Raw genomic sequence first — 14,278 nt, forward strand, 5'->3', positions numbered from 1 at the left:
CAGCGGTACCTAATACCCTACCCCAGGGTTGACCCTGATCAAAACCAACACCATCACCCTCCTCTCCTCCGTAATTTTGCAAGTTTGTATTAACTGAAACATAATACGGAGGGAGCAGAGCCTTTGACTGCTAGTCATTTTGATTACTAGTCCATGACTTTGCATTAAGAATCCCATTATCTTTAAGGTACTTCAAGTCTAATATGGCATCAAAAGCTCCATCAACATGTTTTTTTTGGTGTTGGTGAGCACACATAGGCCCCGAGATTGCAGCATATGTTCAATAGTATCCTTCTGAGGTATCCTTAAAGAGGACTAGTCAGCTACCCTGTCAAAATTGTTGTTGATGATTCTAGAAAAAATGCACCAATCCGAATCCAATCTATGTGTTTCTCCTACTGGTGAAACAAGTAAGAGTGACTCTCATCAAAAGCTAATGCATATAGTTTCGTCCACTCAAAAGACAATGCAGGCCTATTCTCCATGGAACCTAAAACCATGTAGAAGCTTTGACTGATGCAAACTAGATTAATGTTACGCAAGCTGAATTGAACGAATTTAAAACAAACAAAGTGTGGCATATGGAACCTAGCTAGACCGAGCCATCAAAAGACTATAGGTCTCAAATGGGTGTTTAGGAACAAACTACATGAATATGGTATTATTGTCAGAAAGAAAGCAAGACTTGTGGTTTAAGGGTTCAATCAACGAGAAGGAATCGACTATGACGAGACATTTGCTCAAGTAGCAAGGTTAGAAACCATTTGTTTACTTATAAGCTTTTGCTGCTTATATGGGATTTAGGTTTTACCAAACGGAAGTCAAGTGTTCATTATTTCTAAATGGATTTCTTGAGGAAGACGTCTTTGTGGAACAAACTTATGAATTCGAAAATCCAGAGTTCCCAAACTATGTTTTCAAGCTTGACAAAGTCCTCTATGGACTAAAGCAAGCACCTAGAGTATGGTACAAAAGTTTGTCAAAGTTCCTTTTGAGAAATGGTTTTAAACGAGGAAAACTAGATAAAACATTGTTTTTAAAATCAAATGGAATTGACATCTTAGTTGTACAAATTTATGTTGATGATATATTATTTGGTGCAAATAACGAATCTTTGTGTAAGTATTTTGTTGACCTCGTGGGTGAAGAATTTGAAATGAGCATGATGTGTGAGTTAAATTTCTTTCTTGGTTTGCAAATTATGCAAACAGAAGAAGGGATCATGATTCTTGTACAGAAGTATATTAAATAACTGATCAAGAAATATAAGCTTGAGAATGCTATGGGTGTTGCAACGAAACTTGATGAAGACTCATCTGGAACTTGTATAGATTCGACTATGTACCGAGGTATGATTGACTCTCTATGGAATTTTTTTTTTTTTGATGATTTTACACCTCGACTTTGGTATAATCTAGAGTTTTCATGGTCGAATTTGACAACATCTAGAGTTTTCATGGTCGAATTTGACCATTAAAACTTTCGTTTTGGCCAAATTTCGCAAAATTTGTGACGTTTGATGATTTTGACAAAGAAAGAGAAGAAGAGAGGAGGGAAAACCGTGACAAAGAAAGAAAAAAGAACAAAGGAAAGGATAGAATGAGAATAGTGTGAGAAGGAGGAAAGAGCTTAGTAGCGCCAAACCGCCAAACTAGGATTAAGGTTTGCTTTTATTATTATTGTTGTTGTTGTTGTTGTTGTTGTTGTTGTTGTTGTTGTTTTTGTTATTATTATTATTATTGTTATTATTATTATTGTTATTGTTATTATTATTATTGTTATTTGTTGTTGTTGTTATTGTTGTTGTTGTTGTTGTTGTTGTTGTTGTTGTTGTTGTTGTTGTTGTTGTTGTTATTATTATTTTTGTTATTATTATTTTTGTTATTATTATTATTGTTATTATTATTATTGTTATTGTTATTGTTATTATTATTGTTATTATTATTATTATTATTATTATTATTATTATTATTATTATTATTATTATTATTATTATTATTAGCACCTATTTTCTGACGGATTTCAAATCTATCGGACCTATCCGTCGAAAATCGGTTGATTCTTGTAGTTAAAAGTTGTAAGTCTCGTTTCTAAAAATAGAAGTTAGAAATGATCGACCGAGTAATCGATAACCAAGTAACCCCTGATTGTTTAAGTAACCTTTTACCAAGTAACCTTAGGCATCTTTCAAAAAAAAAAAAAAAAAGTAACCCTGGCCACACAATGTGGCCAGCCACAAATAATAAAACCTTTTCTTTTTAGGTGAAGCAAAAAGATTAATTACTCATTAATCAACATAGAATCCATGAGTACAAAAGGAGGCATACTAGGGGGTACATGATATTCCCAAAATTTGTTCTACACCAAAGAGGAGAAAGCTTGCTAGATTGTGAGCAACCATATTTCCATCTCGCTTGATGTGATTCCATTGGAGACTTGAGAAAACTGTGAGTTGGGACATTGCATCGCAAAGGATCGTATCCAAGTCAGTGAGATACGCAGCCCTTTTGTCAATCTATTCACGACCACTTGACAGTCAGATTGACAAAAGGGATTTTCTGCCTAGCCTTTAAGCCATAACAATGGCTTTTGCTTCTGCTATCTCGACTTGCCACCACGCCTTTACTCTTCTAGTAGCAGCAAAAAATCACTTCACCACTGGAATTGCGAGCTACTACTCTTAGTCCCAGCCAACCACGGTGTTGATTTTGATAAAATCCTCAGGTGGAGGGATCCAAGTAGCAGAGCTATATTTCTGCTTGGTTGGAGGAGTCGCATAGATGGCATTTGCATACTTATTTGTTTCTTCAGTCCACTTCAATACTCGAGGAAGGATGATGTTGCTTGGTGTGCATTAGTTCTGAAACACCTTTAAATTGCCGTCTTGTCACTATCCCCACATCAAATAAACACCACTCACCACCAATAGCATTAAGATTCCTCCGTCTCTCAATCAAATCGCAGGCAGTAGCAGCCTCAACATGATTTAGCATAGTCTCGCAGCCTTAATCATGCTAGAGTTCATGCATTCTTACACAATTAAAAAATGTGTGCTTCCATGTCTCAGCCTCCTCCGCACACCAAGGACAAAGGTCGTGCTTGGTAAGATGGTGCTTAAGAAGCACACGGACTGGCAAAGTTTTGTGCAGAAAAATTATGAGTTTTTGGGAAAATATTAATCTGCCATATATCAACCTAAGCACGGTGGAAATCGTCCAAATTACACCCTTTTCCTAACATATAAGCTAATTTGATAGTGTACACTCCATTCTTTGAGAATGCCTAAGAGGGCTCATCATGAGGGAGCCTTGAACTCAAAGGGATAGCAAGTATGCAGTGAGTATCTATTTCATTGAAGTAATTGCATATCACATTACAATTCCACTCCATGTTCTCAAAACAAATCAAATCGCTTACCTTCTTCACCTCATTGAAGTGGGTACTCATTGTAAAATGGCCATTATAATCCATGAGCCAGGGATCCGCCCAAATGTCAATATTGCTTCCATTACCAACTCTCCAAATTACTCCTTTCACCAAAGTTTTTGAGCCCCAAATACTCCTCCAAGAGAAGCTCCCCCTAAAACCCAAGTATGAGCCAAGGAAGTCAGAAATTTGGGTTGTACTTAGCCTTCATAACACGACTAAGGAGTGTTTCGGGCTTGGTCAACATTCTCCAAGATTATCTACCAAGAAGTGCTTCATTGAAAATAGATAGGTCTCTAAATCCCATTCCCCCATGACACTTGAGAGTACAAAGTGAATCCCAACTCCTCTAATGAATACGCCTTCTATTCTCACTTTGGCCCCACCAAAATCTAGCAATAGCCGAGTGTAACTTCCTAACCTCCTTACTAGGAAATTTGTAAATCCCCATGAGATAAGTTGGGATGGATTGGATCACCAACTTGATCAAAATCTCTTTCCCGGCTTGAGATAAAAGTTTTTCCTTCCAACCATGCAATTTTTTCCATACACGATCAAGAATAGCCTCAAAAACACTTTTTTCGATTTCCCCAACAATATTCGGAATACCAAGGTACTTCTCATGGCAATCAACCTGCTTCATACTCAGAATACTCAGTATTTCCTCCTTTTGCTCCGCTCGAAACCCCTCTACTAAAGGACACTTCTGATTTATCGTAATTGATTTTTTGCCCGGATGCTACTTTTTACTAGTTGAGAATATCAATAATTGCTATGCATTCCCTGTGGTTTGCCCTTGTAAAGAGGAGGATATCATCAGTAAGAGAAGGTGAGAAATCGCGGGACCACTCCTACTAGCCTTGGCCCCATGAATTTTCCCGTCCGAAACCTTATTTCTGATCATCTGTGAAAAAACGTCAGCCACAATAATAAATAAGTAAGGGGATAGGGAATCCCCCTGCCGTAACCCTCTAGCAGGGCTTACCTCGCTACAAACTCCTCCATTGACAACGAAAGAGTACTTTCACAAAAGAGAGCAATTCCATCATCATATTCACCCATCTTCCGTCGAACCCCAAAAGTTGTCTCAGAAAACCCCATTCTACTCTATCATATGCCTTTATCATATCAAGTTTCATTGCAATTTGCCCTTTCCGGCCTCTATATCTTTTCTTCATCGTGTGAAATAATTCCAATGCTATCAAAGCATTATCACTGATCAATCTCTCAAGAACAAAAGCACTCTGATTTTCGGAAATGATTTTACACAAAATATTTTTGAAACGGAGTACTAAGCATTTCGAGACCAACTAATACAAGACATTACAAAGGCTAATGGGGCGAAACTCAACAGATAACTTGGGTTCTTTGACCTTCGGAATGAGAGCATTATTAGTTTTATTAATATTACGCAGCAAGGATCCTCCGTTCAAGACATTAGTGACGAAAGAAGAAACATCATTTCCAACAATATGCCAAAAACATTGGTAAAATATAGCATGCATACCATCGGGGTCGAGCGCTTTGCTTGGGTGCATTTGCTTAAGAGCTGAGTAAACCTCTTTATTGGTAAACGGCTTGGTGAGATCAATATTCATATCATTAGTGACAGATTGTTGGACATGCTTTAGGACCTTGTGGAGATCGTGGTCCGAGGGGCTTGCCGAATTGAAGCTGTCGTTGAATTATCTGTCAATTATTGCCGGAATGTCATATTCATCTTCTTTCCAGGTATTATTTTCACCCCAAATCCCCCCAATATGATTTTTCCTTTGCCTTTGGGAGGCTTTTGTGGTGAAAATACTTCGTATTTTTATCTCCATCCCATACTTCCGCCAATCTTGATCTCAAATGCCAATAAGCTTCATGGTTATCATATAAATCCTCAAGCAAACTTTCAAGGTTCGCACATTCTTTGCAGCTAGCATCATCAGTGGGCCAAGCTTGAGCTTTTTGGAGAGCCTCTTCAAGCAACCTCCACAATTTGTTTCCTAGGCTTATAAAGGCTATTTCACTCCAATTTTTGAACTTCAAACTCACTGCTGCTACTTTATGCATAGCATTCCTCCCACCATACTCACCCCAAGCATTTTTAACCAACTCCTCACACCCTTCATCTAACAACCAACATGTCTCAAATTTGAATTCCCTCTTTTTCTTCTTTTTCGGCATACAAGAGAGCAAAATCGAGGTGTGGTCTGACTTGAAGCGTAGCAAATGCTCCACATTGGCTTTTGGGAACTTATCGCACCAAGAAATAGAGCCCAAAAATCTGTCAAGTCTTTCCCAAACTCGAGTTGTAGGAGTTTTTCCTCCCTCCCAAGTATATCAAGTGCCGGTGAAACCCAAGTCCCTAAAGTCACAATCCTCTATAACCTCACAAAAAGGCTCCATCACTCGTCTTTCCCCTTGCGCCCCTCCTTCTCTCTCGGCATATACTAAAATTTCATTGAAATCTCGTCCAAGAAGAATGGGAACATCCTCTTCACAAAGCTGACGGATGAAATTCCAAGTGTGATGTTTTTCCTCCGATTTTTCCCAACCATATACTCCAGCAAATTTCCATGATAAAGTCCCCTCCTGCCATATCTCACCACAAATGTGATGGTGGGAAAAAGATGTGATACGAAAATCGACCCCTTCCCTCCAATACAAGCACAAACCACCTGACTTTCCTCTACCCGAGACACCAAAAGCTCTACTAAAACCCATACTACCTTTAAGCTAGATCCTCCACAATCTTCTTTTCCACTATAGTTTCAGCAATGAAAATCAAACCCGGGCTATATTTATGGCTCCATTTTCGAAGCCGATGAATTGATTGAGGGTTACCCATTCCCCGACAGTTCCAAGCTAGAGCATTCATTGGGTTTGGCGAGGTTGGTCATCACCAACCTCCGCCAATGGCCCTACGCCAGTCAGTATTATTGTGTAAATTATTTTCTTTTGAATATGCTCTCCCTCCTCCCTCCCCAAGACCCCTTCTCTTCCCCACTTACCACTTGAGTGTGTCATGGCTGCCACATTCTCTCCCTCTACCCCACTCCTAGCAATTTTCTTCCATTTTCTACCCCCTCCTTTTTTCACCTCTCTCTCTACCTCATAATTTTTTGTAATATTTTTTCCTCCCTCCCCCACCCCATTCCCAATATCATTGGGAATAATAGCAGCCACCTCTATCCCCTCATGTAAAACCGCACTCTCCTCCCCCTCAGCAACCATAACTACAGGTTGTTCTTCTGAGTTTTCTGTTTCCACTGTAGCTTTGTTCTCAAGGGAGACCACCTGTAATTTTTCCACAACTTCACCAATACCAGCAACATCATTCTTGGGTAGTGAGTGTTTTTTTGTGACAAAAAGCCTCTTCGAAACAGAGCTTTCCTCGCCATCGACTACATTGTCTTCAAACTTTGCAACCTTCCAAGGGGGTCGAAACTCTGAGTTTTTCACTGAATTTTCTAGCCACCGAAGCCTTGACAGTCTTTTTCTCTATGCCCAAGCATACCACACATAACAGAACACAAGTAATTTTTCATATTTAACTGGGACTTCAATACTACCACGGCCAGTTCTTATCTCCACTTTATTCATCAAAGGCTTTTTTAAGCCACAAATAAAACTTTGTAAATATAAAAATACCTAAATAAGGAAAATGATTAAATTACATAAATATGCAAAATGTGAATATGCTTCCGTTTTTTTATTTGACGTGTTGTTATTTTAGCACTATTCATGTTTTCCTTTGTGATTTATATGTATTAGCTTTTGCCTATTTAAAATACTATGAAACAAAGATAATATTTTTTTTTTTTTTTCTATTTCACTATCCCTTGTACTTTAAGCTTGTTAATTATTATAGGGTTCATGTTCATGAAATAATATTCGATGAATATTTCAAACTTAAACTAGTCATTAGACTCATTACCAGCTTCGATCTTGATTCTTAGACTTGGCCTTTAACAAAAAAAAATGATTCTTAGGTTCTAGTTCTCGTAGTTTAGTTAAAATGAATGTGTCTCAAGAAGATGGTCAAATGCAAGTACATGGCTAAAGTTCATCTATATAAACAAAAAAATTAATGTGTCGACATATTGATGCGCTAATCCCAAAAAGAGAACAAACATACTTCCTCAAGTTATTTATATCTTTAACTTTTTACTTTCACACTTATAAATGTACGACTTAATTCCTAAATGTACGACTTAATTCCTAAATTTGTTGTGTACACCCGATTAATTTTGACAAAAAGAAAATGAATTTCATTAATAAAATATATCCAAACGACAATTACATATAATTTCTAAGAAATTAAAAATTTCAACACAAGTGCACACCTTAAAACTAAATACATTGTAAATTTGATTAACAATTGTCTTAGTAATAAACTTTTAACCAATTTAGGGTCACTTAAACCTTGTTTGCGGCAAGTGGAAATCTATACAATTTTAATGTACATAGGCTATATTGAATCTATCTATTAACTTATACTAGAAGCGAATAACCAATGACACTTGTCATTACCTTGTGGAAAACTTTCCTGCCTTTTTCGCTTTTGTTTTTTATTTTTTATTTTTTATTTTGCAAAATCTATAAGTAAATTATTTATACCTTATGATATTTTCTTTTCTATTTGAGACATTATTCCATATTTACCCAAATGAAATATTTTTGCATATCTTTTATATACTTATTAGAACCCGTGTGATGCACGGTTTATATAAAATCTATTTTTAATTTGTACATTTTAAAAATAAATCACTATTATACATGAATATAAATAACAATTACGTATTTTGTAATTTTAAAATTTTTTATTTTTATCAAAATTATGATATAGTATCTATTCAACGTTGTCTAATTTAATTCATAGTTTAATGTAGGAGGTCATTATTAGTGTGCTATTTAAAATTGTTTCAATTTCCTAAGATAAATTGATAGGTTTTAGTTGTAATGTAAAAACTTCCAATATTTAAATTCAAAAATGTTAAATATGATAACTCTACCCAAAAATAAAATGACATCATCATTGCATTTAGGCGGGAATTTTTTTATTGAGAAAGCGACATGTGAGCAATGGTGACGTCAGCAACTTCTGTTTTAGTAATAGTTAATAGATTTTGTAATATTAGCGTAAAATATATTTAACAACCGTGCATTGCATAAGATTTTAACGTAGTAGGATTTATGGGGATCATCAGTTATATTCACACTCTGAGATTTGAATTTTTATTTTTCTCTCCTTCAAACAAAGACCTTTATCAATAAAATGCAAATAACTTTTATATACAAGTATATATTAAAGTAACTTTTACTTATATCGAAGTACCTTTTAATCATTTTAAGGTACCTTTTCTAAATTTTAAATAAATTTGTAATAGACTTAGTTCAAAGCCTTGGCCATTCACTTCTTCAATACAATCAAAATAATCATACAATCGGTTGTACCTAGCTAGCAAGGTATAACTAATTGTGAATTTTGCTTGTTTGACTGATATGAACAAATTAACTTTATAGAGTGAGGGAATTAAATCTTCTATTTAATAACTAATACTAGTATCAATCAAGCAACAAGATGTTTCTAACTGGCACAAGATTTTAAAAGAGAAAATATAGGAAATTTTAATTAAAAACAAAAGTTATTAAGCATTGCAAGTTTGATAAATCCCATATTTTAGAACAGGTACATTTATACTTGTAAAAGTTAATTTAAATGTAGCGTTGAAATGTTAAGGACAGAAAGAGTTTGACCAATTGACCCACCCTTCGTAAGAACAACGATGGTATGCATTGGTGCAGTTTGCTCCCTCGTTACACCAATCACTTTTTCTCCAGGGCTCTAGGCTCTTTAATTTGCAGGGATCAATAATTTGATATTTTGATTCTCGATTTCCCTTAAATTTTTAAACTCGTGTTTAGGTTTTGGTAAATTTACCCACTTATTATGGTGTACACGTAATAGTATTTGAAGATTTTGAAAAATTGGAATCATGGATGTGAATTAGTAACATTAATTAGTTGACCACACTAGAATACTTGCGTTGCCAAAAAAAAAAATAATAATAATAATAATAAAACTTGTGGTCGATTAGTGTTAAATTTGTGGGGCATTCAATAAAAAGTTTAACTTATACCCGTAGAAAGTAATTACTATACTCTATCGTTTAGTATTTTTTTTTTAATCATTAATCACTACTTAAGGGACGGAGGGATCGGAGCAATCTATACTATATATTAAAAGGCGTTCATAAAATTGAAGAGATTTGAACCCCAAACCTCATTGAATGGAAACCAAATGTATTACCATCTTAGCTAGAATTAATTCATGCTTTATTAATCCTAATTTATAAATACATACCTGTATTAGAATGTAGAATGAAAAAAAAAATCCAAAATAAATTATTTATGTCATTGCATTCTAATTTACCCATATTAAACAAATTAATAAGTTTTTTTAAAGCTTCTAATATAAAAATGAAATTATTCAAAGTATCACCCGGGGCAAAACTCGGGTCACACAACACTAGTTATATAGATAAAATACATTCTTTTTGATATGGTTTACCATGTTGCATGTTATTCACTATTCGAAATTTTAAAAGCTATATTGTTGTTACTCGGTGTTAGTTCACTAGCACACGAATTTTCTTACACAACTATATTATTACCTTTGTTTTAAATTATTTGCACATTAGTAATATAATTTTTAACACTATTCACTTGACTAAGGACCTAACCACTTCAGTTTAATTAAGTTCAGTTCAGTTCAATTCATTTCTTAATTTCCTTCTCTCATAAACAATTCACTTCACTTCACTTCACTTCAGCTTAATTCAGGAAATCAGAACGGGCCCTAAGTTTATTGAACTATATTTTCTGCTAATAAATTAATATATTGAAAAAACAAATATTATTATGTTATTGAGCACGTCTCAATGTATATTATTTAATATATCAACTTTCTATGACGAAATTTTTATCAAAATATAATTATTGATACTAATGATCAAAAGTTTAGTACATATAAAGTTAAAATGGTGCAGCTATTTTATTACTATAGAATTATAGTACTTATACTCTTAAACCTTTATTGATTATCAAATGGGGTGATCATGATGTCTTTCTGAAAAATGAGTCTTGGGAGCAATTGAATGATTTGGCCTTATTAAACAAAAATGAAAGGGACGCGTAATCTGTTGATACGATGGGTAAAGTTATTGGTTGATTAACCAACACTTTTTTTCTGCCAAAAATGTTTCCTAAAGCTTTAATTTTTATTCTTGAATCAAGTATGAACATGCATGGCTACTTTAATTTGTTTATGTTCCAAGTACATGTAATACTTGTCAAGTTTTTGATGGTTTACAAATTTCATGGTTTATATTTGTTTAGCAAGGATAGATCAAAAGACAAGATGCCATGAATGTATGACTTTTCATGCATTTTGCTGGGTAGGCTTCAATGCCCATGAAAAATATACATGTGCTTTTGGATGACATCAAACACCTGGTAGGTCATTTCTCCAATGCTCATTCTTGTCATGTTTACAGGAAAGTTAATCATTCGACTAATTATGTTGCAGCTTTGGGTCATGGTCATCATATGTAGGTATAGTTTTGGGTCACCACATGCAGATATACCAGGATGTCGATCACTTTTTAGCCTGGGCTGTATATGTACTTGTTATGTATCTTTCTGTAGAAAATGTAGAATTTAGTATTGAGAGAATTAGATTTAAAATGCACGCGATGTCAAATTAAAAAAAAATACGCAAACTATGTTAAAAGAGAACGTAAAAATATTTCTACTTTTTACGCTACTTTTTTAGGTATTTTAGGTGGATCCTATATTAGACTACTCATGAGTTAGATTATAGAATGGAAATACTGGGCTAACCTTTCTTTATTTGTTCTTTTTAGACCAAAAAAAATGGTAAGTTATTATTTTCATGGTTTAGTTTCTAACGAGGGCCAAAGACAAGAAGCCATGAAAGCATGACTTTATTTCCATTCTTCTTGGGCAATAATTAGTAAAGAATAATAGCAAACAGAGAATAAGATGCAAAGAAACCAAGCAAGGTGTCATTGGTACTTGTACCTTAGATAACTTTTACATAAATAAATAAAATTATACTGTGGTTCATTTGGTAAGATTATATTCTACAAACTAAGTACACTAGTCATTACATTAAACTAGTTTAATAATAATACTATAATATAGTATAAATAGTATAGCCAATTGTAGCAAAGTTGGAGCCACATGACTTTTACATAGGATTATAACCATTCATAAAAAATTAAAAGGGGTTTAAGGGGTTTAATTTGGACCGCAAAAGGCTAACAAAGTAGGGAGAAAGTACGGACAACATCCCTCCAAATTAAAGCTAAGGGATGGGAAGTCATTTGATAGTGCACTCTGCTTTGTTTCCTTAGGCCTCACATGGTTTTAGGATCTTAAGAGATATCAAAGAAAAGTTGGCAACATAAATTGTGCCCTTAATGGAAAAAAGAATGATCAATTTGTATGTTAATTAGGTAATTAATTAGCAATTTGCATTATGATGTTGCTTCAAATAGAGATTATAGTTATAGTAGTGCATGGGATGAGGACCTTGAGGTTGTCATTAGATGTTGTGGAATGTTGTCATGTTGAGTATCATGAGGCTCTTTAGTTTGACAACTCAATGTACAAATGGTAATTGGCCTAAGAATGAATGCAGAAGTTACATTTGTGAAAAACTTGAAGTCGATCAACTCGATATAAAACTAATGAAATATTTTACTTATTTGATTCAAATATACCGTCTCTTTATCAAATTATCAATTAGATAGACCGATAATCATGGGAAATCTATGTAAAAGATAATACACTTGTGCATAACAATTAGTGTTATATCACTTAAGTAAATTAATGCTTAAGAAATGACGTGAGGAACTTTCAACATCCTAGTATGTCCACTTAATTTCATTCAGAAAGTAAGATATAAATTTCTAGAAAGAAAGAGTGTGCTTCTACAAAACTTTGACATGCAAATAGTGAAATTTTAGGTTTTATCCGAGAGAAATTACTTTCTAAAAGAGCAAATGAACTTGGGATCGATTGTTACTTTCTGAATGAGTAAAAGAACTTGGCATAGATTGTCATTCTCTTCCTTAAAGATTAACCACATATAAATAGATCGGTGTAACAGTGCTCATCTTTCTTTATCTAGACATACGACCTAAAGTCACAAAGGACCCAATAGAAGCAATTTCATGCCTGTAGGCGTCATTTGAAGTGCGCCTGCGTTAAGCATGTGTGAATATGCTTAGCACTAATAGGAAGTAGGAATTGACATATATGATTAGGGACAAGGAAAGTAGGGAGCCGCCAACAAGTTTTTAAGGAACTTGTAAACCGTTCACGGATCATTAAAGGAAACCACGAATAAAGTACAACGAAAGGCAACAACGATTGACCCGTGAAGGTTACACCCCATTCATAATCCATGATATTGCTAACTCCATATGGTTCGGAACCACGAAAGGAGGATTGGGGATGATGGTACGAAATGAGTCATGGAGCCACATTCGCCCGTATTGGCCTCTACTCGATTCTTATAGTGAAAAGTGATTCCTGCGATCTCAATAGCATGCAAACAAAGATTCAATTTGCTCCAAACTATTATTATGCTAAATTGGTTTAATATTAATGCAACATATAATTCTAAAATATTGTGATCACTTCGATTAATAACAAGATTAAAAAGGAACCTAAACCGGTCGTCCAAATTATCTTATTAGCCATGATTTTCAATTACATATTCCCTTTAAACATGCAATATGGTGATCGATAAATATAAGCATTAATATTGGAAGCAATTTATCAATAAATCCAACAATATAAAACCGTTAGAAACAAAAGGAGCATAATTCTTACTTTGATTATGTTTGCTTGCAACTATAAAATAATAAACGAGTTAGTAACTTTAAGGAAAAATAATAAAACAATAATTAAATTAAATTAAATAGAGTTGATTTGGGACCAAACCCTCAAACAGTTATACCTTTCACGCCTTGGCTTAAGGACAGAACCATGAGTAAAGTATGGACTCCTTGGAGTGCTTGAAGAGGTAATTTTGAAAGAGAAAAGGTAGGCTAGTGTTTAGGCTAGAGCATAGAAGAGAGAAAAAGAGAGAATTAATTGATGCCCCCGTACACCAGAAATGAGGGGGTATTTATAGAAAAAATTAGCAGAGGAACACACGGAACCCTAAAAAGACAAAAACCCTAAAAAATAACACCGCGACAAGGCAGAGAGCACCGTGACATGGTGACAGGCACCGTCAGACGAGGGAAATTCCCGTGACACGGTGCTTACTGCCATGACGCGAGACTCTGTAGTCTGTTTTTTCGTCTAAATTCATTTTTACCCTAATTTCGTTAAGCCTTTTTAAGTGCCGATTGATAATTCCGGGCTATTTCTGATTTATTTTTTATTAATTGGGCTAAAATAATAAATAATTAATAAATAAAAGGTTTGGTCCAAGATAATAAATAAAATAAAAAGGTTTGGGCTGAAATTAAAAATGAACTATGCTTTGACTAAACATCAAGATTGATCCATGGACTATTCAAAAATTGAATTTAATTAAATACGATTTTTAAGCACTCTCGGGATTAAATACTGAACCCGACCAATAATGGCGGTGAAAGATTGTTTATCATCGGGTTTGGTTTTGGGGAGACATTTTTAGGTGTCTACAACGCCCCTCTCATAGTAGAAATAGTGCATGTGTGTTAGAATCCGACTCCTTTTGATGTATTAGTTTCCCTTTAAATGCTTTCTTAGAATTTAGTTTATGTTTTCTAAGCTT

The 14,278-nt window shown here is 34.5% G+C and overlaps 1 protein-coding gene across 1 annotated transcript; it reads right to left on the reverse strand.

The window, feature by feature from the left end:
• Nucleotides 1-4,198: 4,198 nt before the first annotated feature.
• Nucleotides 4,199-6,138, reverse strand: LOC145625205 (uncharacterized). Its single transcript, XM_081678280.1, has 5 exons — nt 5,803-6,138; nt 5,231-5,667; nt 4,779-5,100; nt 4,449-4,670; nt 4,199-4,330 (listed from the first exon to the last, which is right to left on the reverse strand). Exons 1-5 carry the CDS (start codon nt 6,136-6,138, stop codon nt 4,199-4,201), a joined length of 1,449 nt encoding a protein of 482 aa, XP_081534406.1.
• Nucleotides 6,139-14,278: the final 8,140 nt, after the last annotated feature.

Source organism: Chenopodium album, chromosome 3 (genome assembly GCF_948465745.1).
Source record: "Chenopodium album chromosome 3, dcCheAlbu1.1, whole genome shotgun sequence".
Lineage (NCBI taxonomy): Eukaryota > Viridiplantae > Streptophyta > Magnoliopsida > Caryophyllales > Amaranthaceae > Chenopodium > Chenopodium album.

Bases quoted from the DNA above. Each gene is read 5' to 3' on its own strand.
- LOC145625205 (XM_081678280.1), bottom strand. From the start codon at position 6,138: ATGGGTTTTAGTAGAGCTTTTGGTGTCTCGGGTAGAGGAAAGTCAGGT. The intron at 5,668-5,802 runs GTTATAGAGGAT...TGGTGCGATAAG, and splicing joins TGATGGAGCCTTTTTGTGAG to TTCCCAAAAGCCAATGTGGA. The intron at 4,331-4,448 runs GTACTCTTTCGT...GTTTTTTCACAG, and splicing joins AATTGCTCTCTTTTGTGAAA to ATGATCAGAAATAAGGTTTC.